This window comes from Micropterus dolomieu, linkage group LG12 (assembly GCF_021292245.1).
Source record: "Micropterus dolomieu isolate WLL.071019.BEF.003 ecotype Adirondacks linkage group LG12, ASM2129224v1, whole genome shotgun sequence".
In the NCBI taxonomy this organism is placed as follows: domain Eukaryota; kingdom Metazoa; phylum Chordata; class Actinopteri; order Centrarchiformes; family Centrarchidae; genus Micropterus; species Micropterus dolomieu.
In genome coordinates, this window is record NC_060161.1 from 27,849,717 (window position 1) to 27,874,887 (window position 25,171).

A 25,171-nucleotide genomic window follows, 5' to 3' on the forward strand; every position below is an offset into this window, starting at 1 on the left:
ATCCTCGGGCAGAGGTCTGTTGTCTGTTCCAGAGTCTCGACTGAAAACTAAAGGGGACAGAGCGTTTGCTGTCAGGGCCCCGAGGCTCTGGAACAGCCTGCCTGAGGAAATCAGGTCAGCTGAGTCAGTGAACTCTTTTAAGTCCCTTCTTAAAACATACTTTTATAGGAGAGCCTTTCCCGATCTTATTTGACTTTATTTTATCCCTTTTATTTTATTCTATTTTACTAATTTTATATTTATCTTAAATGTGTATTTTAGTCTTTTCAATGTTTTCATGCTTTTATCTTGTATTGTTTTTGTATTATTGTCTCTTGGGTATTATTGTCTTTACACTTGTTAAAGCACTTTGTCACTTGTTTTTGAAAAGTGCTCTACAAATAAAGATTATTATTATTATTATTATTATTATTACTGACCACAAACAACATTTTATTCAGGGGTGTTTTTATGGTTAAAATAGCAACAACAACAACAAAATGAATGTGGGTGAAAACAAAATGTCCTCACCTGTCTCACTCTCTTCTTAGAGCTACCAACTCTGAATATTCCCACAGTCTGAAGACCTGGGGACACATAATGGAGCACCAACTTATCTTACAGTTTAATTTTATCTACATTTACATGGACACAATTTAAACTGATAAAACCAAGACTTTTAAATTTGTAAAAAAGAGTTTATTTAATTTGGGGACTCCAAATGGCACAGGTGAGATAGCCTGTGTCTCACCATGGGTCTCGATGTGGCTGCAGCACCTCTCCAGCACCCGGGGCACCTGCCTGTAGATGGGGTTGAGGCTGAGCTTGGTCTGGGTCCTCCCCTCTGATGAGCCGCTACATGGAGACTTCTTCAGGTCCAGCTCGGCTGGGTGAGAGAGCTGTAGCGCCTCCAGCAGGCGAGACTGACTCTCTACAAGATCAGAGATGGAGTCCACTGACAGACCACCCTGAAGGACAGAGAGAAGGAACACACAGCAGCTTCTCAGCTTTTATGACTTAACACCATGCAATACTCTTTTGTAATCTCATGGTGATTAATAATAACTCCAACTGAAAGGAAGGAACCAAAATAAGTAATTTCAGTCAGGACAACTTTCATCAAAGAAACTGATATTTGCTCAGCAGTAAGTTGTTTGGCAGTATGGCTCTCTTCTGGGAAATCCCTGCTCTTCCCCGTGCCTATGTAGAAATCCATGATGGGGAAGAGCACACCTCCCTTCCCATCCATGTCCATACATGGAAAGCCCAAGGCAGAGAGAGCAGCAGCAGAGATCCCCCCTCCAGGATACAGAATAGAGCATCAATGACAACAGAAATGACATTTATTAGTCAGACACAGCCTGAAAGGAAGAGCTGGAGTGGCAGTGGGTTGCAAAGCAGCTTGCACAGAAAGCAGCAAAGGTATTCAGCGTAAAGCAATTTAAATAAAGCGCCTTGTAATTTGCCAATGAATGCTAATAGGGGAATCAGCTGAGCTGTCAGCTGATGTTGCCTACCTGAAGTAAAACTACGCTTGATTTTTTGTGATTGCAACTCTTACAAAAAATGACTTGTTTGATTGGTACGTGTGTGTAGACTGCATGTGTGTCATTGCAGTGCCTTTTCTCCCACAAAACCTGAGGTACGGAGACAGGAGAAAATGTAAAGAACACTTTAAGATAGCAGGAGAAGAGGCCAACAGAGAAGTCAGTCAGAATCACTCATCCTGACATTGCAATCCAAGAAATATCTGAGAGGCGGGAAACAAATACCACAGAAATATAAATCACTTGTCTATGAGCTGCAAATAGTTTCTGGAGAACGTCAAGTGTCAGAGGGATTTCCAAGAGCACTTCAGTCCAGCAACAAAATGGCACAAAAGTTCAGAAATTAGAGTTTTTATTTATTTAATCTGAAATGTGTCCAGAGAGGTGTAATAAAACCGCAGAGTTAAATTAACTTTTGTAATCTTCGTGTCACTGCCACCTGCTCTTAGATGAACGATATATGATTACAAATACTTTTTCTCACTCATAATTCCCAAAAACCACCAACATAGCTGCCGTTTCCCAATTCCATACATAACAATAGCGCACAGTATGTACTGTTGATACTCCACAGGGTACCTATAAAGTTTTTAAGCAAAAATACCCAACATTCCCTATTTACAGCTTTTAAACTGGAAGATATTCTGTTTTTCTTTATCTGTGTCTTTGTTTATCTTTCTTTTTATTTGTTTATCTTTTTGGGACTGTTGGTCAGAGAAAACAAGAAATCATTTATACTATAATTAACTATTAACTATAATATAACTGTTAATTATTTATAATTCATTTTAAACGTATGTGTTTGTAGCTCTTTCATTGTCTTTACTGGTTGTATTCAGGGGAAATATGATATCTGCTAACATCACATTTAAAAATTTAAAATTTAAAAATATTTCCAGTGTGAATGCACAACAAACATAAAACCTCCTTAGAAAAAGCATATAGTATGAACACAGCAGTAACCTTGAAGCCCTCTATGAATCTCCTTCTCCAGAGCAAATAGTGGAGGTCTGGCCTCTAAGGTGAGTGCACAGAGAAAAAAACAACTATAATAATTTAAAAACGTCCTCACAGCAGATTCTCCCTCTCAACTACTCATCTTATTCCAGCCATTAATTTCAACCTTTACTCCTACTGTGTACGCTATCTGTCAGTGCACAGGACAGGCCGCAGTGACAACGCCACCCCACTTACTGCGGCCTCATCCGTCAGGCTGAAGATCTCCAGCCGAGTGCCGTCAGATATGTAAACAGTGAGCTGCTACAGTCCAGGAAGCTGTAAGAGGGTGAGTCAGAGTCACATTTAGGCCGAGACGGATGGGAAAACTGTGTCTTTCACTCTACTCTCTCAGGATATTATCTTTTTACCAACAAACCTCTTCTGTTCTACCTCTGCAGTTAGACATTTCCCAGCAGTGATTGCTATCAATATAAAGCTTTGCTTAATGTGACACAGTCTCAACCGTTTCATACAGCCGGCTTCTTACGTAAGAGCGTATTGTTAGTCATCCTAGTGGCTCTGTGAGGCTTAACTTAACCACAGCAGTGCTTTGAGCTAAATGCTAACATCAGCATGCTAACATGCACAAAGTACAGCTGAGGCTGATGGGAATGTTAAATTAATTTGCAAGTATTTAGTAACACAAACATAGGTGTCATTTACACTGGGGAAGCTGGTGGACATGTCCCCACCACTTTTTGAAAGCATTTGCTAAAAGTTTTCTGAAAATTAGCTTGCAACAAGAAATGTTAAATAACAAATGAAAATTCTATGAGAAAGGTTTACTTGTACAACATGAATGAATGAATAAAAAGCCATGTAAATATAGAAGAAACAGATCTGCCTTGTCCAAAAAAAGTAACTTAGGCTAAAAAACAAGCTGCTGCTGATGAATGACATGATATTTTTATATTCTGAATTGTCACCGGCCACATGAATTTTGTTTCCCTTCATATAAATAAAGAGATTTCCACCATAAATTGGTGCAGATGTCTCTAGAATGCAGGAAATTAAGAGTTTAATGATAATAATAAAGTGTTTTGTCACACGCCAAATATGAACCCTTAAATGTTCCCACCACTTTTCAACACAAAGTGACGTCCTTGAACACAAAGAATTGGACAAATTGAAATTGTGACCTGATGATGGCGCTAAAGGAAAAGTTAAGGCATCGCCTAAGTTATTACAGTTAAACCTGAGGGGGACATGAATGTCTGTTCTAAATGTCATGACATATTCAATAGTTGTTAAGACATTTCAGTCTGGCTGAACTGACAGATCGGCATTGCCATCCCTTTCACCAGGCTGCTAGTGTGGCTAACAATGTACAAAAATAGTATATAGTTTTTGGAATAATTTCTCAGATGCATTTCATCAAGCTAGGTAAAAATAAAAATGTAGACATATAAGACTAAATTAAACTAAGTTTTATTTGATATTTTCAACTGATTGGAAGTAAAGAAAAAACATTATTAAAGCTTTCCCAACTTTAATTTTTAAACTAATTGATAATGGTTCAAGAAGAAGTAAGAGTATTTCTTTCTTCACTCAATTATCTACACTGGTTTACAATGGGCTTTAACTCAAGTGGTAGAGTGGGTGTGTAGGGTTGGTGAAATGTCCTCGAGCAAACACTCTGATGTTGATTTAAGCTGATGTTGACAAAATTGTCTGCCGCATTAATGTAATGTAATATTTAACTAAACTATGTTATCCTTGGTATATTCATGGACACATTTGACCAGTCAAGTGTCCAAATACTGCTTTTTGTAGTGTTGGCCACAATTCCTATAAATCACCCAGAGTAAAACTCTATTTCTAACAAAACATTGTTTAGTAAATTCTCAGATTGTCACTCACTGATATTGCATTTTTTTTGGTTTTCCATCATACAGCCGTATTTTAAACAAAAATAAACCAAGTTAATGGCCCTGTTGAATACTTTGAACTACACTGTGCTTCTTACTGTAAACAGACCATTTCTTATGTTGCTGAAACAGAGCTGATTACAGTCATTACATCATGTCCATTAGCCTATCTGTAATCAGTTATTACACACATCTGGCTGTCAGAAGAATATGAGAGCAACTAGGTAAGTTAGCTGAAACACTTAAGTTAAGTTACCTGCAGTGATTGAGAATGCATTAGTGATATAATTAATGGATTACTCGATTGAAAGAAAATTAAATCTGCAATAAATTCTGATCAACAGTAATTTTTAGTCAGATATTCATCAAGCAAGACTGCTGCAAATCAGTGACAGAGAGTAACTAAGGACATTTACAAGTATTGTACTTAAGTACAATTTTGTGGTACTTGTACTTTACTTACTAATATTTTATATTACTTTATACTTCTGATCAACTACATTTCAGAGGGAAATATTGGACTTTTTACTACATTTATTTTAAAGATTTTGATTACTAGTTACTATTCAGATTCTGATTATTAATATGCAATTTAATAAACTAATAAATTATAATGTATTATTCAAAAAGTAATTAAAAGTACCCCCACCTTTATTAGCTGCAACATTAAAGTGATAAATACATGCATCAATAATTGTAATGGCATTTTGCACTTATAATACTTATAACTTTGGACTAAACGATCAATAATAAATAGAATATGATAATTATTGCTTACAGGCCTTCAATACAATATCACATCATTATTTCTGTCTCTCTTTTACCAAATATTCAGGTATCCATCCAGGACAGTGTGTGCAGTGTTTACCGCAGTGACTGATTCTTATGTGCCGCACTTGATAGCTGGTTCAGGTTTTATTACTGTCCTCTGTGGCTGTGATGATAATCATTACAGACTTAACATAACAACTGTTTCCAGATCAGTGCGGAGAAAATTACAGGGTGATAGAGAGGGTTCACACACACGAAAACACACACAGACATACACAAATACACAGAAAAGCAAACATACACAGCAATTTTTTGTACAAACAACTGTTGAAACAAAACTATTCGTTGTGAAAATGTTTACAGCTGGAGATGCAGTCAGAGATTAGCAAGCTGCACTGTGGACACACGCACGCACACACACACACACACACACACACATCCCCAGATGACACTAAATGCCAGTTTTCATCAGAATTGTGTTCTCTCAAATCACTGATTCAAATCTCGCTTAAAAACACACACATGGAAGCACACGAAGACAAATAACCACTGCATGATTAAATGTGGAATGTGGTAAAAGCCAGGACTGCAATGTAGCAGTTTGGGCAAGAAGTGAAGTCAAACTTAATGTCAAAGGTCAAATTTGTCACTGCGTCAAAATTTACCATTTAAAGGCAGTGAAGACATCAATTCTGCATGAATATGTGTTGATACCTGAGATTTCTGTCTTAAAAAGCGTGTATCTGCATGTCGCCATCTATACCTTGAAAGCTACCTGATACTTTCAAAGTTTTCCTTAGACTCCTTTTTCAACCACTAAATTTTCCTTAATTTGAAGTTCAATCATTTTGTTTATGGAGGGATTATTAGGACACAATTTTGAGAAAATAATTGTATTTGTGTTTTTTTTTTTCACATGTGAAATAATAAAAAAACTGCACAAAGGCAGCATATGTAGAGAAAATAATTGATTATTTATACCTTGTTTGAATAACTGACTCCCCAGATTTAGTCATGTCCTAATCTTCACATTATATTTGCACATATGTCTTTATAGCTTCAGAAAGTTAAATGACCTCTGGATTTTATAAAACTCTTGTAAAAATGTGTATAAATAATAAAAGTTGTTGTATAGTTCAGTCCAGTTAGACGACTGTCTCACCCTCCTCTGTCCTCTGCCGGTGTTGTCCAGAAACGTAGGCGACAGTGGTTTGTTCTGGGTCTCAAAAAGCGGTGCTGGTGCCACCGAGTTTGCAGAAGGCGAACAGGGACCTCCTCCTGTGATCGACGAGGAGCAGACCAGCTGCTTGTTCCCATTGAAGAACTGCCGCTTCTCGGCCCGGAAGCGCAGGATGCTGGCCTCCAGGTCCAGACAGTCTCGCCGGCTCTCCTTCAGGGCATCCTGCCGCCGCTTGTAGGCCCGGTCATTGGCGATGACCTGGGAGAGGGGGATGCCGAACGCCATGGGGACCGATTCTGACAGAGTAAAGGATTAGGAAGGAAGTAACAGGAGAAAAGAAGAGACAAGTTATTGTTGTTAGCGATGACATTAACTGGAGAACAATGACGAAGTGAAAGTAAGATCTTTGATTTTATATTAAGGTTTCTCAAAGGGATTTTGAGACAAACAAAGAAACACTAAACAAAATATGAACTGAATCGCCCAATTAACAATCTTTCTTTAACATTCTTGTCATTTTGCTGCACACATTGTTTACAGATGAAGTCTGTGCCGAGTTGCCAGGATTGTGTTTTCTGCAAGGAGTGGGCTATTTTGATGGAGAACATGGGGATATTTGATCAATCCAGATCTTCACATTATATATTTAAAGTTGCACTCATCAAGATTTTCATATAAACAATGAATTAAATGATAATGTTAAAGTAGTCACTTGAAGTGACAAACGCATAGTGAATTATCATCTAACTCTGTGTTAATATTTTTGCATTTTTTAGATTGTTGTTTTGTTTTTTTACAGACCCAACTTTAACGTTTTGGTTCACTCTCACTGATCTCATCAGCCTCGTAGTAGCAGGCAGTGTTTTTTTTAGCTAAAAAGCTCTGATAAACCAAACAGCTGAAAGACCAATGTCGCAGCTAGCTGGTCAACATAGCGGAGCATTTAGCAGGAGTGGAGCTAAATGGAGAGTGAATGGACTATCAGAAGGAAAGAAACATGACTCCAAGTAAATTATAAAGACGTGTTTTTCTCATAACAGTGTTTAACGTTAGATGTGATAAGTGTGATAAGTTTAGAAACAGTGTTACAGCGGGGTGTCCTTCACAACAGTTACCAGTACAAGGATTTAGCAGGACTTTGTGTTAGTAAATGTGTACTGTATCAGTCTGGCTTAATTTGACAGTGCAAAGAGCCTGATATGGTAAAGAGACTCTAAATCCCTCAAAGAATGACTCATACTGGGGGGAAAGTAATCCACTTATTTGGTGCTACAAAACCTCAGTGCATGTTGTTTTTTTTCAGACCCACATTGCATTCACATCCAGCAAATTCTGTATTTTTGTTTTGCAGAAATATGTGAAGAACAATAATGGAAGAAACAGATGGGAAAGATGTCATAATTAGCGTTTTTTACTGTGGCTTAAATGTCTTTGGTGTCAGCTCTGTGGGAGAAAAATATCACATGGCAGGCTGTTCCTCCTCTTTCCTCACTTGAACTAAATCTTACATTGACATTTAAGAGCTAAGCAAAGCTTTCATACTTCTTAAGCTGTAAAAATGTTTATAGCACTTATCACAACGAGCACTTCTTTCCTATTAAAAACGTCCGGCAGGTAAATTCATTTAGTCTGAACAAAATGTTGATGTTATAAATCAATCCACACAGTCCTCTCTGTTCATCACATCTTAACGCCAAACAGGAGGATAAATTCACTTTCATCTTCATGGCGAGACTCTTTGTTCACAAAGCAAAAAACTACAAAGACAAAAATTTATAACAGAAGATTGTTTTTAGCTTAATTTGACATCATTTACCTATGATGTTGGTCAGCTAAATAATCTTTTTATTCCCCTTTCCTTTAGAGGATATACTAATATATTTTGTATTTTAGATGTTTTTTTGTGTGTTAATTAATTGTTTGTGTGTTTGGAAAACAGCTTGAGGGACAAATTTATTTTTTTTTTACTTCATATTTCTTTCATGCAATGTTTAGTATCTGATGAAGGTAATTCAGACGTTTAAACTTAGTCTGGGCTTTAAAGAGGTGGTATTATGCTCATTTTCAGGTTCAAAATCTTAATTAGGGGTTGTACCAGAACAGGTTTACATGGTTTAATATTCCACAAACACCATATTTTTCTCATACTGCACATTGCTGCAGCTCCTCTTTTCACCCTGTATGTTGTACGCTCCACTCTTGAGCTACAGAGTGATGCATCTTACTTGTACAATATCTTTGTTGGGAGTTGCACATGCGCAGTTCCCAGGTAAGGACTACTAGCCAATCAGAAGCAGAGAAGGGCGTGTCGTAAGAAACAAGGTAGTGTGATCCAAATCAAAGCCGCTTCAGACTGAGACCGTAACCTAGCAGATGGTATAAGTTACTCACAAGTCCAACATCATTGTTCCACATCTTACCATCAAGACTAAACGTTGAACTGTTGACGGTGTTCTGACGATCTAACGTTATGCTGCCTTGCCAGAAAATGCTACCATACCGCAAATCGATAGACTCGACTCTCGACTCTTTTCCATTGCACATTGTACCCAGAGATAGTACGTAGCTTGTCGTCATAGTGACGCCACACACAACAGCCGCGACGTAATGTTCAATGCGACACACACACTAGCGGTCCACACAGCTTTCTCTTTTTTAAGTTAAAACGTTTCAACATTATCAGTAATGTTGAATATAAAGACAGATAAGCGGTATGAAAACCTTCCAGCTGTGTTTTCCTCTGCCGTTGTTGCTGCAGCGGTCTGTCTGAAGGCGGGAGCAGAGTGCTCTGTGAGCGGGCGGCTGGCCGGACTCACACGCTCCTCCCGCGGGTTGGTACAGGCTTCCCCCGCAGCCACTTGCGGAGCTCCTCAACTCCGAAAATATTCAAGCACATTTTTGTTCCGCCATCACTTCTCATAAAACTGTCAATATTGGAAATCTACACAGCTGATTTCTCACCTCAAAACTTCTCAGAAGTGGATTTAGTGATGAAATTCCATACGAAAACTGTAAAACTTTCTGTGGTGCAGCAATGATGATGCAGTGAATAGTGAATATTCTCTCTGACCAATCAGCAGTCTGTCGTGTTTTCACGTTACATTTTAGTATCCCTCAGCTTGCTTGGAACCTCGATGGAGGTGATACGAAAAAAAGTACCTGGAAGCAGGTACAGGTACAACATTTCTACAATGGAAAACCAAACAAAGGCGAATCGAGCCAAAGGGCCTCCGCTCTACTGATATACTAATATCTTAAAAATCAAAACAAAAAACTCATTAGAGGCCTCTTGTCATGTTTCATATGTATATTTGTTGTTAGCAGCTCCACCAGAGAGACATTTCTTTAAACTTAAACAAATGGTTTAATTAAAAAAAACTGTTCGAGGTTTAAAGTGATAACAAACAAACAATTAATACAACTCCCAGTTTACTTCTTTCCTCTGACCCTTTGGAGGGGCCTGACCCCTAGGGTGGGAACCACTGGACTGGAGTTAAAACTAGCTCCACCTCGAGCAGCTACAACAGGAAAATGCTGCTTAGACATTCATGTATCAGCATTAACAATATAATAATAAAATAAATTTTACTGCAGAATGAGTATTTTTACTTAGATAGTAGATTTTGGTGATAACACTTTTGCTTAAGTAGGATCACTCACAGCCTTTCTGCTACCAAATACGCTTGAGCTACAACTGACCATAGACATACTGTGGACGCTTAGAGACCACAACAGTGACTAAAACAGTGCCTTGATATGCAATGGGCTAAAATTTGGGTATTTCTGCTGCATTTTCAAAACATAAGAGCAGAGCAGATGGGTGATGGTACATGCAAGCAGAAATCTACTTGGATATACTATATATTTCTTTAATTCTACATTGCAGCACTAACATTCACCAGGCTATCACAGCACTATCTTACATGCCTTAAATATGTATATCGTGCAGTCTGGCACAGATTGTGATTTTATGCACTATCACAGTGTGCAACCCTGTCTCCTGGAAAGTGCCTTGTGAGTGTTTAGCTAGCATAGAGACAAATTTGAGATATAGACTGAGGATAAAAGGATAGATGGATATATTCAAGGCTGGGAGAATGAGTTGAGCTGAGTTTAAAGTCGTGAGCAGATACTGACCTCGAAAGCGGATAAGAGAGCTAAGGATAATGTCTGTTTATATGTGATGCTGAAATGAATGTGCCACCTTGTTAACTTGTGAACGCACAGCCCCTCACAGGAGAGATTAGAGGTTCAAGTAGACGAGCGTTATAAGAATAGACAGGGTGGATGTAGACAGCAGGTAAGAGAGGGGATAAACAGGTAATCCTATTCGAGCAGCCACAGTCACAAACCAGACATCACACTCAGACTGATACAGGCTTACTGCAAACCCCAGCGATACAGGCTGCAGGTAAACGCAACATGAGTGAGGTCGCAATGCAATGAATTCACTGCTACATCACATGACCACAAACTGATTTAGCGTTTGGAACAACTTTCTGATTAAAGAGTGACAAAGCAACAATTCTTCAAGAATTCTTCTCTCTCTTCAATTCAATCCCAGATATTGAGATCAGGGCTCTGTGGGGGACATACCATGACTTCCAGGACTCCTTGTTTTTCTTTATGCAGAAGATATTTCTTTACGACTTTCGCTGTATGTTTGGGAGCCATTTTCTCTACCCCGGTTTCGTGTTTCTATGCATAGTTGAGTCAAGTGTTTCCATGTCGGAGGTATTGCTTTTTGGTCCTCCATGAAGGACACTTCTGACCAGACTTCTCCGGACTGGAGATGGGTGTACCAGGGTCCCAGTGTTTCCTGCAGCTCTGAGCTGATGGCACGGCTGGACATGTTAAAATTGGAAAGGGAAGTAAGCATGATGTGTCTTTCATCAAGTTTCTTTGGTCAACCACTACGTCTACAGTCCTCAACGTTGCCCGTTTCCATCTTTGTGCTTCTTCAAAAGAGTTTGGACCTAGAAACCCATGTCTGCCTTGAAATGTCTGCCTGCTGATGCAGTATAACTACCTTGGATCTTGTTGCTGTGCTCAGTCTTGCCATGGTGTACGACATTTCACAGTAAACTGTCTTCAGCAGCCTCACCTTGTCAGCTTGGCTGTTACTCACCCAGTTGTATTCCTCCTACACAGCTGTTTCTGTTTCAGTTAATGATTGTGTTTCAATTTTGAATTTATGATCATAATTGTTAAATCATACATCTGACAACATGCCTACAAAATCCCTGACTCTGTGCAAGTGTACCTTGAAAAATTGATGCGGTTTTGAAGGCAAAGCTTTGGACTGTGTGAGCGTAACTCCTCGGGATTCTGGGCCAAAGAACTTTTGATTTATTTCTTGTTTTATTCTGACTTTCTCTTTATATCAAAGCAAACAAATATACACCTGTTGTGCAGCTCTTTGTTGACGAACACAAAAGTAAACCCTTTATCATCCAGCGACTTTCACCCATAAGCATCTTAACACTGTGCAGGTTGATGTTTAAAAGACGTGAACTGAACTCGGCCCCAATAAGAAAATTATCTTTAACTGTCTTTTTAAACGTGGGTGAATGTGGCCTGGATGTCAACACTGTACACAGCATTGGAAACTATGAACTGTACATTTTATTAAACACAATAAGTCTTTTATTGACTGCAGTGTCAGCAGCTCTCTGACCTGCTGTAAAGGACTCACTTTACTCAATACAATCAAGAAAATAATTAAAGTAAATATATCACGCTCCCAAATGCAGCAATAATAGCGCTGATTTGTCATTTGTGTTTTGGGAAGGATAATGACGCCTTCCAAAACATCTTTTGACTTTTAATGTAAGGTTATTCTATAATGTATTATTGTATGAGTAATTAACCATTCCCTGAACTCAAACACCGCCTATAATTCCACATAAGTACTTGCAAATTCACAAAAAGTAAGAAAAATCTGATTATTTTTGTGACACTTTGTCCCTGGTTTCCCTGGTTGCAATGTGAATGTGTAACCTGTCAATTTAGAAATGTAAAGAAAACTCTCTGCACAAACCATATCAACAGAAAACAAAAGGAAGTTAAAACAAGTGTAATGAATGTGCTCTTTGGCAGGGAACACAAAAGGTCCAAGGGACTCTTCTGACAATCCAGATGAAGGTTTGTTTGTCTGTGAAATGTGGCTGTAATTATCACTCAGCGCTGGTATGTTTTTGTACCTTATACAACTATGTAGGGAAATTATTTTTGCCTGTTGCCTTGGGGAGGTCAGCTACAGAAAGCCTCTGAAGGATCTTGCTAAATGACATTTCATCAGAGGGGATGTTTGGCAGTTTGTAATCTCAACCCTGATCATCCAGTAGAAGGACCTGCTGTCCGACCTCCTTCCAACCCCGAGTGTAAAGTGATTGTTCCACTTTCCAGCACCTAAAATACACGGGAATAAACTGATGTCAGGCTACAGAGGGGGCACTCTGACTCTGCACGTATCACTCATATGCATGACACAGGAAACACAGAGCAACTTAATCGGGCTGCATCTTTACTTACATGCTCACATTCACAGAATCATGAATGCACACATGATTGTTTGAATGAAGACACATGGACAAACAACATGCGCACACACGTGCACAGTCACACCTGGTAAGAAATGTCCCAAGCAGGTCAGACAGCCGTGGCAGACTGACAGGATGCCACATAAATCACTTAAAGACGTGGGATTGACTCAGCTTGAAAAAACTCTCAGGTGGCACGAGGAGTTTATACTTACTAACACAGCAACATGAACGCATCATTCACAGAATGTATGAAATATTATAAACAGTACGGTGTAGATCTTCTCTATATGAGAAGTGCCCTGAGATATGATTTGGCGCTATGTTTTGTGTGGTGTGTTACAACTAAATGTTCTAAATAATAATGTTTAAATTCAGTTTCAATTCAAGTTTGGCCTTTTTGTCCCATTTGTTGTTCCTTTATTGAGTTTATACAGTTAGGCGAACCCAGGAAGCTTGGTTACAATACCATTACACTATGGATCTTAAAAAACTGAAACTATACTATACAAAAAGCACAAAATGTTGCATACATCTAAATAAGAAAACTTACACTAAAAAAACAATCTCCCTTTCATTTCACTACTCTCATGCATACATGCTGGACACACAGCCTGCCCTGACTCCCTGTTCCCCTCCCACTGTGGACAGTAGTTGGATAACTTGACTTAAAATCTACCTGTTTTGTGATACCCTGTCAAAGCAGTTATAACACTGTGTCACTGTATCCCCACTTTCTCTAAAAAGCTCTCTAATTAATGTTATAATTATTGTAATCCAGAGGGATCATGTAGTGTTTCCCCCCCTCTTAAATAATAATGCAGAATTTAGCAATTTCAGCACCAAATCTATGATATTTATATTCACTTGTATGAAACCCTCTCTCAGACAAAATTTCTTGCTTTCCAGAAGGCAAAAGGTGAATTTGGGAGTGACCAAAAAATTAATCTGATATCTCCTAATACCTTTACTTTTTAAAAATTTCTGCTGCTTGGTTTGAGGCTGATCTGACCAGCCCTCCTCCACGTGATGTCCTCCTCCGTCAGGCGCCAGGCTCACAGATAAGCTCCTCGCCAGGTGCCTTGTTGGCCTACTGCCAGTTAGTATTAGCTTATAGCCACAGGTGCGCACACACAATCTCTGGCTTGCTGAAAGGCTACAAGCAGAGTTTTGACTAGCTAATGGCTAATGTGCACAACAGATTATGAAGCTACACGCAGTTGTTTAAACAACAGCTCACAATTCACTTTAACTTGGCTGTTGGCTGCTAAGTAGATTTAATAAAACATAATTGTATATAAACAAGCTAAAAGTCTGGAAGAGAAAGACATTAAAAATGAATTAATTAAAAGCAATTTTTATGAACTTTCCACTGCTAGCAGTTTGCTAGCTAACACAATAGGGATTTGCTCTGTTAATCCAGTTTATGAAAGCTGTTAATAGTAATATAAATAGTAGTATAATAACAGGTAATAAGCAGCAGCACGAACTGAACTCTAAATTAAGTCCCTGAACATTGTTGTTTCTGTTTTCACTGTGTCAGAGGAACTATAACATTAGGTGAATTAGTCAGATAATGGATTAAAGAATACCAACATTATTTGATCACACATTGTTTCTTACTAAAAAATAATAACCAGCAAATAACCAATGCTGACCATTCTCTCTACTTTTGTTTCTAAAAAAGTAAAAATTTTCGTGCACATTTGGTTTCTTTATCTGGTGCTTTTTAGGCTGTAATAAATATTACAAAAAATGTTGTTGATGTGTTTGACCAGTGAGCTACGTTTAGCACTGTTAAAGTGCATGATCGTTCACTGCATATTGTAAAATACTACCCTCAGAGCAGGTACTTGGCGCCAGGATCCATGACCGAGGAACCTAAATTTAGTGCCTAATGACCACATTTGGCTTTTCTACATATGTGGTACATGCCAATCTAGATTATATTTGTTGTCAACCATTAGGACAAGAATTAGTTTTGTGTTGTAATTGTTTCAGTATGTGGTAAAACGTGCACAAATGTTTGCTTTCGGGGCTGCAGTAATAACCACATTTAACTCTTATCATCAGTTACTGTTTGAGTGCATATATTTAATAACAGTAATCCTCCTGCTTGCAAACAAGAATTGTTGCTTAAGGACACTTCAGCAGGATGGACATTTAGTCTTGGAACTGGTTGAAAGATTTATTTCCTTGCCCGGTACATTTCAAACAAACACAATGGCCACTGCCAACAAGAACGGGCTTCATCCATCTGCTAATGTGTCTTACGCACGGCACTTAATGGCCCTGTTTGATCAGTAAGCCCGTGCTTATTCCTCAGTCCTGACGTCTGTTGGCAGGAATGGACAAACTGACCACTCCATGCCGCTGCCTCCTGACAGATGCCATGTTTTCTGGCATCGAATGCCAACTATGTCGGTGCTTGTACTGGAGGTGTTCGCTTGTTTAAAGTAAATAGTTGAAGATTTATTCGTTGGCTGTGGGAGCTTGATAGTCTTAGGCAAAACTTCTTAAGAGTCAGGCAGCCAAGCTAGTGGGACATTTAGACAACTGAGAGACTTCACTGCTACAGGTTTCTGGGATGTTATTTTTTAAATGAACTTGAGACGGAGTTTACATTCTACAATCACACGTACATTTTTTTGACTGAACAGTTTGGTGGTGTTAGATTGTGCTTTATTGTAATATCTTTTTTTATGTTTGTTGTGTGTAAAAACTTAAATTATGAACAATGCACTTTAAATTTAAATAAAGGGATTTAGTTTTAGTCTGCCAGAACTATATTTCTGGCAATAAGAACAAATCTTTGAACTGCATTAATGTAAGGAGATAACACTTCTTGAAATATATTTTTACAGTTAAATGAGTATATAACATTTAGAAATGTTTCGGTTATAAGTCCAACATTTGCTAGAGGTGTGTTTTTGGAACCTTGCATAAACAAAATGCAGTCCTACTCTGCGTTATTAGCATAATACTACAGTTAACATTTCTCTGACGCGACCCCTCTTGACATGTCCTGAGTAAAACAAACACTAAACCGCAGACAGGAAGACAGCTGTATTGTTCTGGATTTTCATTGTTTTCCTCAGACTGAAGTGGATTTATTTAGATGCTGTTCAGTACTCACTGATGTTTCTCCTTCTCCAGCAGCTGGATGATAATATTGGTCTTCCAGGGAACTGAGCTTTGTGAATTTAAAACCCCCTGTATATTTAACACTTGATGTCCTCTGTGTAAACCCTAGTGAAACAAAACACAAACGAACAAGTGTCTTAAACCCCTTTGCCAACATCACAAATTACCCATTGGCCAGGTGTGTGGAGGTGAGAAAGTGAGCAGGATTTGAAATCTTATCACTTCTATTCATGTATTTTGTATTAATTTGTTTTGCAAAACTGCTTCTGTCACTGTGTGTGTACAACCGAGTGCATCACCATCAATGCCTCTGAGGAGAGCCTGTTCGAAAGTCTTTTCCCTCCTCCATTTGCAGGATTCATCACAAAGACACACACAAAAAAAGCAGGGAGAAACCCTTTCTCTTGTAGACATGGTTGGACGACACCCAGTGTGACCAAGTTGGTTTCAAGCGTGCCCTTAACTTTTAACACTAGGTAGTCCACAAATATTTTGCACTCATATCTGCATTAACTAGTGCTGAATCCTGCGTCCAAGCTGCTGCAACGCTGCCAGCTTTCAGATAATTAACTCCCTCCACAGCACCTCAGACGCCCGCCGTTAGTAGCATGTAGAAGCAAATGTGTAAGCAAATTGTCGGATTTGTTCTGTTACATCGACCAAATTAAAGAAGGTCCAACTGGTGTCGGTATTCTCTAACCCAACATCGCCTGAAACCCCTGTTCTGACATTTTGGGGGGCTGGGTCCAATTTCTTTAACTTTCTGTTCCGACATTATGCTTTTTGTGGGCGTTCACGTATTCCTTTATCATAAATACCCAGTTTCTTACATGACTTGAAGGCAGCGGTCCAGTTAAACCTCACAAGGCACACTTGAGTAGAAAAACTCGGATCAGAAATTAAATAAAATACAGAAATGCCTTCATAAGCCTGGTATATTTGATCAGAGATCTCAGCTTTCATATTTGCTTTCTTCTCTACTATCCACTAGGATTTGCTGCACCACAGACATGCATGCATGACTAAACCTGCAATCTGCATCAAATCATGAAAAAACTTAATTCCTAACAGCTTTTGAGAAAACGCTAGCAAATTTCATTAAAACTGTCTCATTACCGTTTCCATACAGATTGTGTATTGTTCCCACTTTGCACCCCTCAGGGGTCTGCTACCTGCCGACCCCTGAGGGCCACACAGTTATGCCTCCAGTAGTGGGGGAGCAGAGCCAGCAGGGCCACTGCCAGGTCCCAATGTTCTGTGTTTTGATTAGCAGGGTGAGCTTCAGCTAAGTCCCTGTGTGTAAGAGGCTGGAGGGAGGATTTGAAGCCCTGCGCAGACAGCCTGGGAATGTGTTTGTGTGTGTTGTGTGTTTTGGCTCTCGTCTCGCACTGCTGTGATAATCACCTGAGAATAGAGAACATCTCTTTATGAGAGGTTGGGGTCACACCAGCAGATGATCAGTTACATGGCATGGTTTGTTGATATGTTGTTTGTTACTTATTGTTGTGTGTTGTACCTGTCTTACTACTATTCTGTATATATTGTTATTACTTGTGGACTGTAATAAGTCATTTTATATCATTTTAAATCTTTATTTTAGGTTTTCATCATAATAACTGGCCAGGGACAATGGAAAATTAGCATGTTGAGCTAACTCTGGCTCATTTACAGTTCTGTCCCTGTCAAATAAACAAATAAATGAAATGAAATGGCTAACAGCGAGACAAAGAGAAGGATGAAGGAGAGGAGCGATTTAAAGAAAGCAGAGAGAGATGAAATGTAAAGAGAGGGCAAAAAGGCAGAGACAAACTAAAGAATGGAAATGAAAACAGTTTAAAGGGCTGGATGCCTGTGTTTACATGTTCACAATAATACTATCACCAATACTCCATTTACTGGAGACCTAAATGGAGTAACCACACCTTTTGGCGCTTAACATGGACAGCTGTACAAACAGCACTCCTGTTTTAAACAAGCAATGTAAACCTGAAGCTGACACTAGTTTTTGTGTAATTTAGCTTGTCTGTTCATGTGTTTCTGCAAACAGGAAATTAAATCCAGTATTCGATGCACAGTGATCAAAGTGGGACGCATTTTGTTCCCCTTCAGAAGAACGAAGGGGTTGGCACATTGTGGTTCAGCTTGTTCAGAGGCTGAGACTGAATGCATTAGGTTGCCTCTTTTTTATTTTGGACCTCCACTTTGTCCAAGATGTACGTACAGTAGCAAGTTCTGTGCTCTGTATATAAACACACAACATCCCAATCATCCCACTTATTATTAACAACACAGGCGATTGAAATAAACAAGATTAAGGTTAGCAAAGAAGCCTTGCTAGGATCACAGCACTTTTGTTTGTTTATATCACCACATGAATCATAATGATGCAACTTTAGGTTCCCTTAAACCCCTTGAAGTGGCTCTACGCCCCCCAGTTTGAGAACCACTGAGCTAAGGACAGCTGTTTTTTCTTCATATACACATAAACAAGGCCTGATGAAACAGCTATGGGGCCTCTGGGCAAAACTGAGCTGCCTGGCCCTTTTTCACCACCCCCAGTCTGTGTTAACTTGAGTAAAAAGTACCATATCTGCAAGAAAGGACCTCAATATTAATAGAGTAAAACTCCTTAAAGCCTTTATAATTTCAGTTGAGCTTGTGATTTCCTTCTAATACCAAATCAGATTACAACAAAAACATAGTGATATACAGTGACCCCGAGGCCTTCAGGGTCACGGTCAGGGCAAATAAAGAGATAATCAAACTGTAGCTATGAGTTTGTTATTTCAGGATAGTTAAAATCTGAGATAATGGGATTTTAAAAACACTGAGCAACTGAAGAAATGACATCACTTTGAACGGTGTAAATGTTAAGAATATGTGTTGGTGTGCCCATAAACACACTCCTACTGACGGAGCTGTTTTTGCATTTGCAGGGTGACACGGCATGACGGTCGACAAGTACGTCGAGGGCGTTTGTGGTCATTCATTATTCAGTTTATGTTACGATGACGCGGGAAAGAAGCAGAGACAATGAAACACAGGCTTGAGTCAGTGAACGCTTCATGACTCCTCTGCAGCCCTGAGCCACTCATGCTTTATAAACACAGTATGTCAAGTATGTAAGACCATTAGTGGTAAAAGCCACTGGATAACAGTGGTGGTGATGCTGTTTTAATGGAGAGAAGGGACATTGTGTTCGACAATAACACTTACAGTAAGAAACACAATGGAGCCTGTGAGCGTCGGGTCGTACAGGGACTTCATAAAAACACAGATCATAAAGGAGACAAGCTGTAGATGGTTTCATGCTTAACCACACATGACTGTGTTGGTGTGATGAACTTACCTCGCTCTTTCTTTTCCTTTGAAAAGGAGTCAAACTTCCTGCGTAGAGATTTCCTCCGTTTGCGTGTTTCTGTGAGAGAAAAGACAAAGTCACCATGAATAAAACTGTTAGTGGTGCTCAAGTATGTGTGCGCTTTAGTGTGAATAATGAATACGGTGTACTGTTTGATCAGGGATGTCTGTCTTTCATTTATTCAGTTATGCAAGTGTGTGTTTGCAATTTCCATGTGTATTGCTTGTTAAGATATTCCAGTTAACACTAATGAAGGACCACTACTCACATTCATCTCACGTGTTCTTTTATCAACCCTAAATAAAAATAATTAACACAATCATCACTTTTTTTCTCTCTCTCTCTCTCACACACACACACACACCCAACCACCCACTTCAAACTGCCCTCATTACGACCCTTTTCCTGTTCCTGTCTTTTTCTCTTATTATCTTTTTCTCCTGAGTGCTTGTGCCTCTTCCTCAGCTCTAAGAATAGAGCGGACCATTTCAATAGATGAGACCTTGTTGTTTGTTTGAATAGCCCTTCGCGCTGCACTGCCCCAGACATGAAAGACAAAAGGGGTATAGAGCATGTGTGTGTGTTTTATATCTGCATGTGAAATATCAAGAGAGAGTGGTTAATGAATTGCATAAAACTATATTTAAAGGGAATGATACTAAAAGGAAAAATGCACCTTTTAAAAACTTATTACAATCACAGGTTATCCCTTTTTGCAGTCATATATAATGTCAAAATAATTTTCAAATTTATTGTTAATATTTTAGTTAATGAACAAAAGAAAAAAATCTCAATGGCCACTCACTAGCTTTTCTGGAGCTTTAAATTGAAAATCACAGGTTTCTTCAGAAAATGGAGTTTGCTCAGTTGCCTGGAAGATTCACCTGACCCAAGTACTGACAACAGAGTTATCTACATGACAACAGAGCAAACTCAATCTGTGTGACAAGAAGAAATCTCCAATGTTGTTTAGGATTTTGTTTTCACAGGATAAATGCAGCATTAGTTCTACTTTTTTTGACCCTGATTTCCAAAAGAAGGTGACAGTCCCAGTGTCCATGCTTGCAGGAGGAGAAAGAGACGGTAGTTAGAAAGCTAATGTTGGTTGCATATCAAAGTCCGTGGAGTTTTTTTTTGTTGTGTGTTGCTGTCTGGCTGTTAGTCAGTGTCACTGTCAAGTCAATGATAAACTGGTTTAGAGTTGACTGTCAACCTCAAAACAACAGCCTTCACAATGGAATAGTGTTTGCAAATACATATACGTAAATAAAATATAAACTTTAATCTTTTGGGACATCTGTATGCTATGCTTCAAAAATGCATTTTAAATCATCTCGGCTGTTAGAAAACCACCACTTTTTTTAGCACAGCAACAGTGGAGTTTGATAGCAGAAAATACTCCATGTAAATCCATGTGTGTGTTAGTGGCTAATGTGCATATGAGAGGGCACTGTGTCTGTTTTTATAGTGTGTTTTGTGCTCTGTTTTACGAGCTCTACATCCTCCCCCTCTGACCGGGTTTACATGGAAGAAGCCATTGTTTGGGTTACTAAAGCTGGTGTTTAGAAATCACTAATTCAAGTTTGGGTCTTTTCCCTATTAAGGAACTATCGAGGTTCCCTGCATCGCAAATAGTGGTGTCCAGAATATTTGGGACTCTAAAATTCTTCTCTTTTCACCCTTTAAACACAAATTTAAACTGCAAACATGGAAAGAAAGGAAGAGAGAATATTTGTGTCCATGTGAATGTGTGTGCATGTGGGGATAAAAGGGTCAAATTCCCATGACTGCAGGAAATTAAAGTTTATTTCCAAAGCGCACAGCCCCCTCCCACTACTCACACGCCACCTCCAGCTAAGGCAAATCTCTTAGGAAGTCTGTGCGAGTTTGTGTGCGCACATGTGTATGATTACATAATGCACATTCACAGAGAGCTAAGATAACAAAGCAAGACAAATACAGAGAGGGAAAACAGCCCGAGCTTCCAAGTACAATAGACTTGGAGATGTGCATGCATCATTATTTGTTGTTAGCTGAATATTTTGCTAAAATGCATCATTTTGAACAATTACTGGATGCAGTAATGTAATGTTGGATTGCAGATCAGTCACCTGAAACACTTTAAGATGTTTCACAATTAGATTTTACTCTATTTAAACAGATGCATCACTGAATCCCTTAAGCAGTTGCAGTAAATGTAGCTGCTTAGTGAAACCTTTGGGGGATCAGAAGACGGATAAACTGAGATAGAACATATTGATGGTGAAGCACTGTTCGGAGTAGGAGTGAGCAAGGTAAAAAGACATGGGACTCGGATACGAAAGAAAGTTACCAGGTTGTTGCAGGTTGTTGCAAATATTTAAATAAAGTAAATGATAGAGACGTCTTCAAATTGGTTGCTTTATCCAATGTACAGTCCAAAAACCAATATTCAGCTTACAGCGATTGATCAAATTCTCATACTTGAGGAGCTAGAAAGAGATAAAAATCGCCATTTCATTTGCTTAAAAATGAACTAGAACATTTGCTGGATTATCAAAACGCATTCTCTGTCAATCAATCTGTTTCAGCTTTTGCCAGGACACTCGTGAAAAAGAGGTAAGAAATAATGATAAGATTTTTTTTGAAAGTGGAAACCAGGCACAATTAGATCAGAAAGGAAAGGAACAAGTGGAAAGAGATAAGAGGAAGGAGAGAGCAAATTAGTTTGGAGTCTCCGTAGAGCAGCTGATTCTGAGAACGGGGCATGAGAATGAACTCCAGACTGCACCAAATAAGAGCAAATATGTCTCACAACTGCTGAATGAAGAATTCACTGGATGTTGCCATTGAAACTAACACTCGTGCACATTGAGCCATACAGGCAAAAGTAGAAACCTATAGTGCTTGTACAGGAGAACTGGAGATGTTTTATGGCACATGGATTCCTCCTTTAGCTGGTGCAGAAAGTAAGAGATAGAAAGGAGGAAAGACTGGTGAAGAAAGATAGATTAATGTGCAATGAAATATGAGGAGCAAAGAGCCGTGTTGAGAATAAGAGAGAAATGGAAAAAAATCAAAGAAAGAGAAGTGCAGAAGAAGAAACCCAGTGGAGCAAAAGCAGAAACAGAACAGTACCCAAAAGTCAAACAGGGAGGGAGCGCGGCAGGAGATGATGCTGAGACCGTAACGGACTGGAGAGATTCCAGCCCAGGGGAGAAACCGAGGACAAATATTCCCACGCTTAATCACTGAGAGCTTTGTTTGTCAGTTGGACAGTGGATTCACACTGTTCATGCATTCATGTCTAATGTTACAATTTAACTGCACACAAGACAAATAAACATCTGCAGGGTGCCATAACAGCCACCTTTACTTCCCAACTTGGAGCAGCACCAGACAGTCTGAGACCTGCTGTAAAAAAGTTAAAGGGAATACTGTTTTGGGGATGTTAGGATGTTTGTTTATTGGCAGATGTATCCATCAAATGACATATCAAATCAAATGACAGGGGTGATATGACATATCAATAATGACAAGGACAATGACGACAATCAATATCGTCTGTTAGTCTCTGCTAGATATGTCACTTCAGCGATCATGCTAACACTTTTGCATATCCCTAGTGGAACATTGTGACGATAAGATAAACATTTATTGAGCCCCTGAGTGGAAATCCAGGTGTTGCATCAGAAAAAGAAGTACAGATAAATAGAAAAAATTAAAAAACACATTAGTGTATAAAATAAAAATAGAGATAAAAATAGAATTGCAATCACAATCAAAATTACAAGGCAGGCATAGTACCCTCCCCCCAGTGTTGTACTTATACTAATCTGTTTAAGTTTTAACTGTCTCAAGTGAAGTGACATAGTAGTGTGATTAGTAGACGCAAAGTATAGTACATGCAAGAGTAATATGATACCAGTATGTGCAGTGTACAGAGTATAGAGTATAGTATAGTAATATAGTAGTAGTATAGTATATTATATTATAGTGTAACAATAATAAAGCATGTTGTGTACAGTAGCTGATGTAGCCAGCTTTGGATACCTTTGAAAAGTTCTAAGCTTAAAGATGACAACTTTTGAATGTATACATCTTGAATGAAAATATGAATGCATATAAAATATAAATACTGCAGTGGAGAGAGTTGGAGATAGAGTTTAGCTTATCTTAGCTAGGCACTTACTCGCTCCACTGGACTTTGTTTTGAAGCACGAAAAAAAGGTAAATTGTTCTGCTTTTTGTATTCACTGGTAGCATTGCCGGGAATCACACTTGGTTTCTGGCGGTGGGCCGGTATTTTTTAACCTCTAAGCTACTCGTGTGTACCTACAGCAGGACAAATTTATCTGCAGTATCTGTTGCCACTGCTACTTATCACTCAACAACTTCACTTCAATGGAAACAGGTAATGTATGAGTGTTTTGTTGTGTTTTACAAGCTCCACATCCTCCCTCTTTGAACGAGTTAACGTGGGTTGAAGGAGTGTTTTGGTAAGTAAAGCAGAATTTTATTTTTATTTGTTAAAATTAATTCAAGGCTGGGTCTTTTTCCTATTTTGGAACACATCGCACATACCAGATTGTTGCCTCTGGGAAAAAAAAATAAATAAATAAAATATAGAAAGCTCCTGAAGACATTGTAGTGCCAAAGCAGTGAAATGTAAGTGATTAACTTTTTCCCCCATTAATCTCGTGGTGTAACTGAATCCTGACCTGGTGGAAAAGAGAATACATTACTGATCCCTAAAAATAAAAAATTAAGAACAAGATAACAAGGGAGGAAAATTCCACAAAGACTTTCCAAATGTGAGGAGGGCAGGGACAAGTGGAGTCTCACAGGATGCATGTTGAGTCATATGTGAGAAATACACAAACTTGTTTCCATCACTAAAGGGGAGATTGATTTACTTACATTCATTCCCTTGAGATCTTAATCTTAAACCAAATTTTAACTCTATAATGTATCGCGAAGATCTGTGTTTTTTTGTGGTGAAAAATACACATCAGCTTTGCAAATGTTTTGTGGAGGATTGGCTCAGTGCATCATGGTGAGAAACACTGAATGTGAACAAGAAAAGCCCACAGGGCACATTTGAAATGCCCTTTGTCTGTGTTTGATAAAAGTTACAAAAAGTAATTTATCCCACTGGGAATCAATATCCAGGCCGCAGATGAGCTGCAGTATTATTGAGCTTCACTGTTTATTGGAGAACATATCTAAACTGGCCCTGAATCAGCAGCGTGGTCAAAGTTGAGCAGGTCGGGGGGTTAATAACGCAGAGTGAACAACAGTATGAGAAAACCAGCTTACATACCGCCTGGTCTCACAGGAGAAAGGCTACAAACAGATCTGACACACACACACAACTACAACTACAATCAGCTGTGTTTAGCATCAGCCTACTCTCCTCTCTGAACCTCCTGACCTCAAGGATCTCTCCAGCCCCTATAAACATGAGAGAAAAACCTCCCATTGTGCAGTCTGTGAGGTGTTTGAAAGATTTACGGTTTGTTGGTGAAACTATCCCACTGGATTTAGTACTTTAGAGTTCACATGGATAACACAATTGTACATAAATAGCATATTTCAAAGCAGGGAGTAGTCCAGTAGCAAGAAGAAGAATGGTTGTGCAAGTAAACATCAGCAAAAAAGGAAAAAGGTATTTTCTACTGTTATAAATGATTATCAAAACATACAGTACTGGGTCTGATGATGCTGTCACAGTACGACAACAGCCCATAGAGGCTTGACTTATACTTGAGGTGAGAAAGATGATTTTCTGTCTGTGTGGA

At 38.9% G+C, this 25,171-nt stretch overlaps 1 protein-coding gene across 1 annotated transcript in view; it reads right to left on the reverse strand.

The window, feature by feature from the left end:
- Window positions 1-25,171, reverse strand: part of arhgap36 (Rho GTPase activating protein 36) — a 53,439-nt gene that overhangs the window by 9,947 nt on the left and 18,321 nt on the right. Inside the window, exons 3-6 of the mRNA XM_046064908.1 lie at window positions 19,380-19,448; window positions 6,327-6,640; window positions 731-947; window positions 511-566 (exon numbers count right to left, since the gene is read on the reverse strand). Coding sequence (XP_045920864.1) covers window positions 511-566; window positions 731-947; window positions 6,327-6,640; window positions 19,380-19,448 — 656 coding nt within the window. The remainder of the gene's footprint in view (window positions 1-510; window positions 567-730; window positions 948-6,326; window positions 6,641-19,379; window positions 19,449-25,171) is intronic.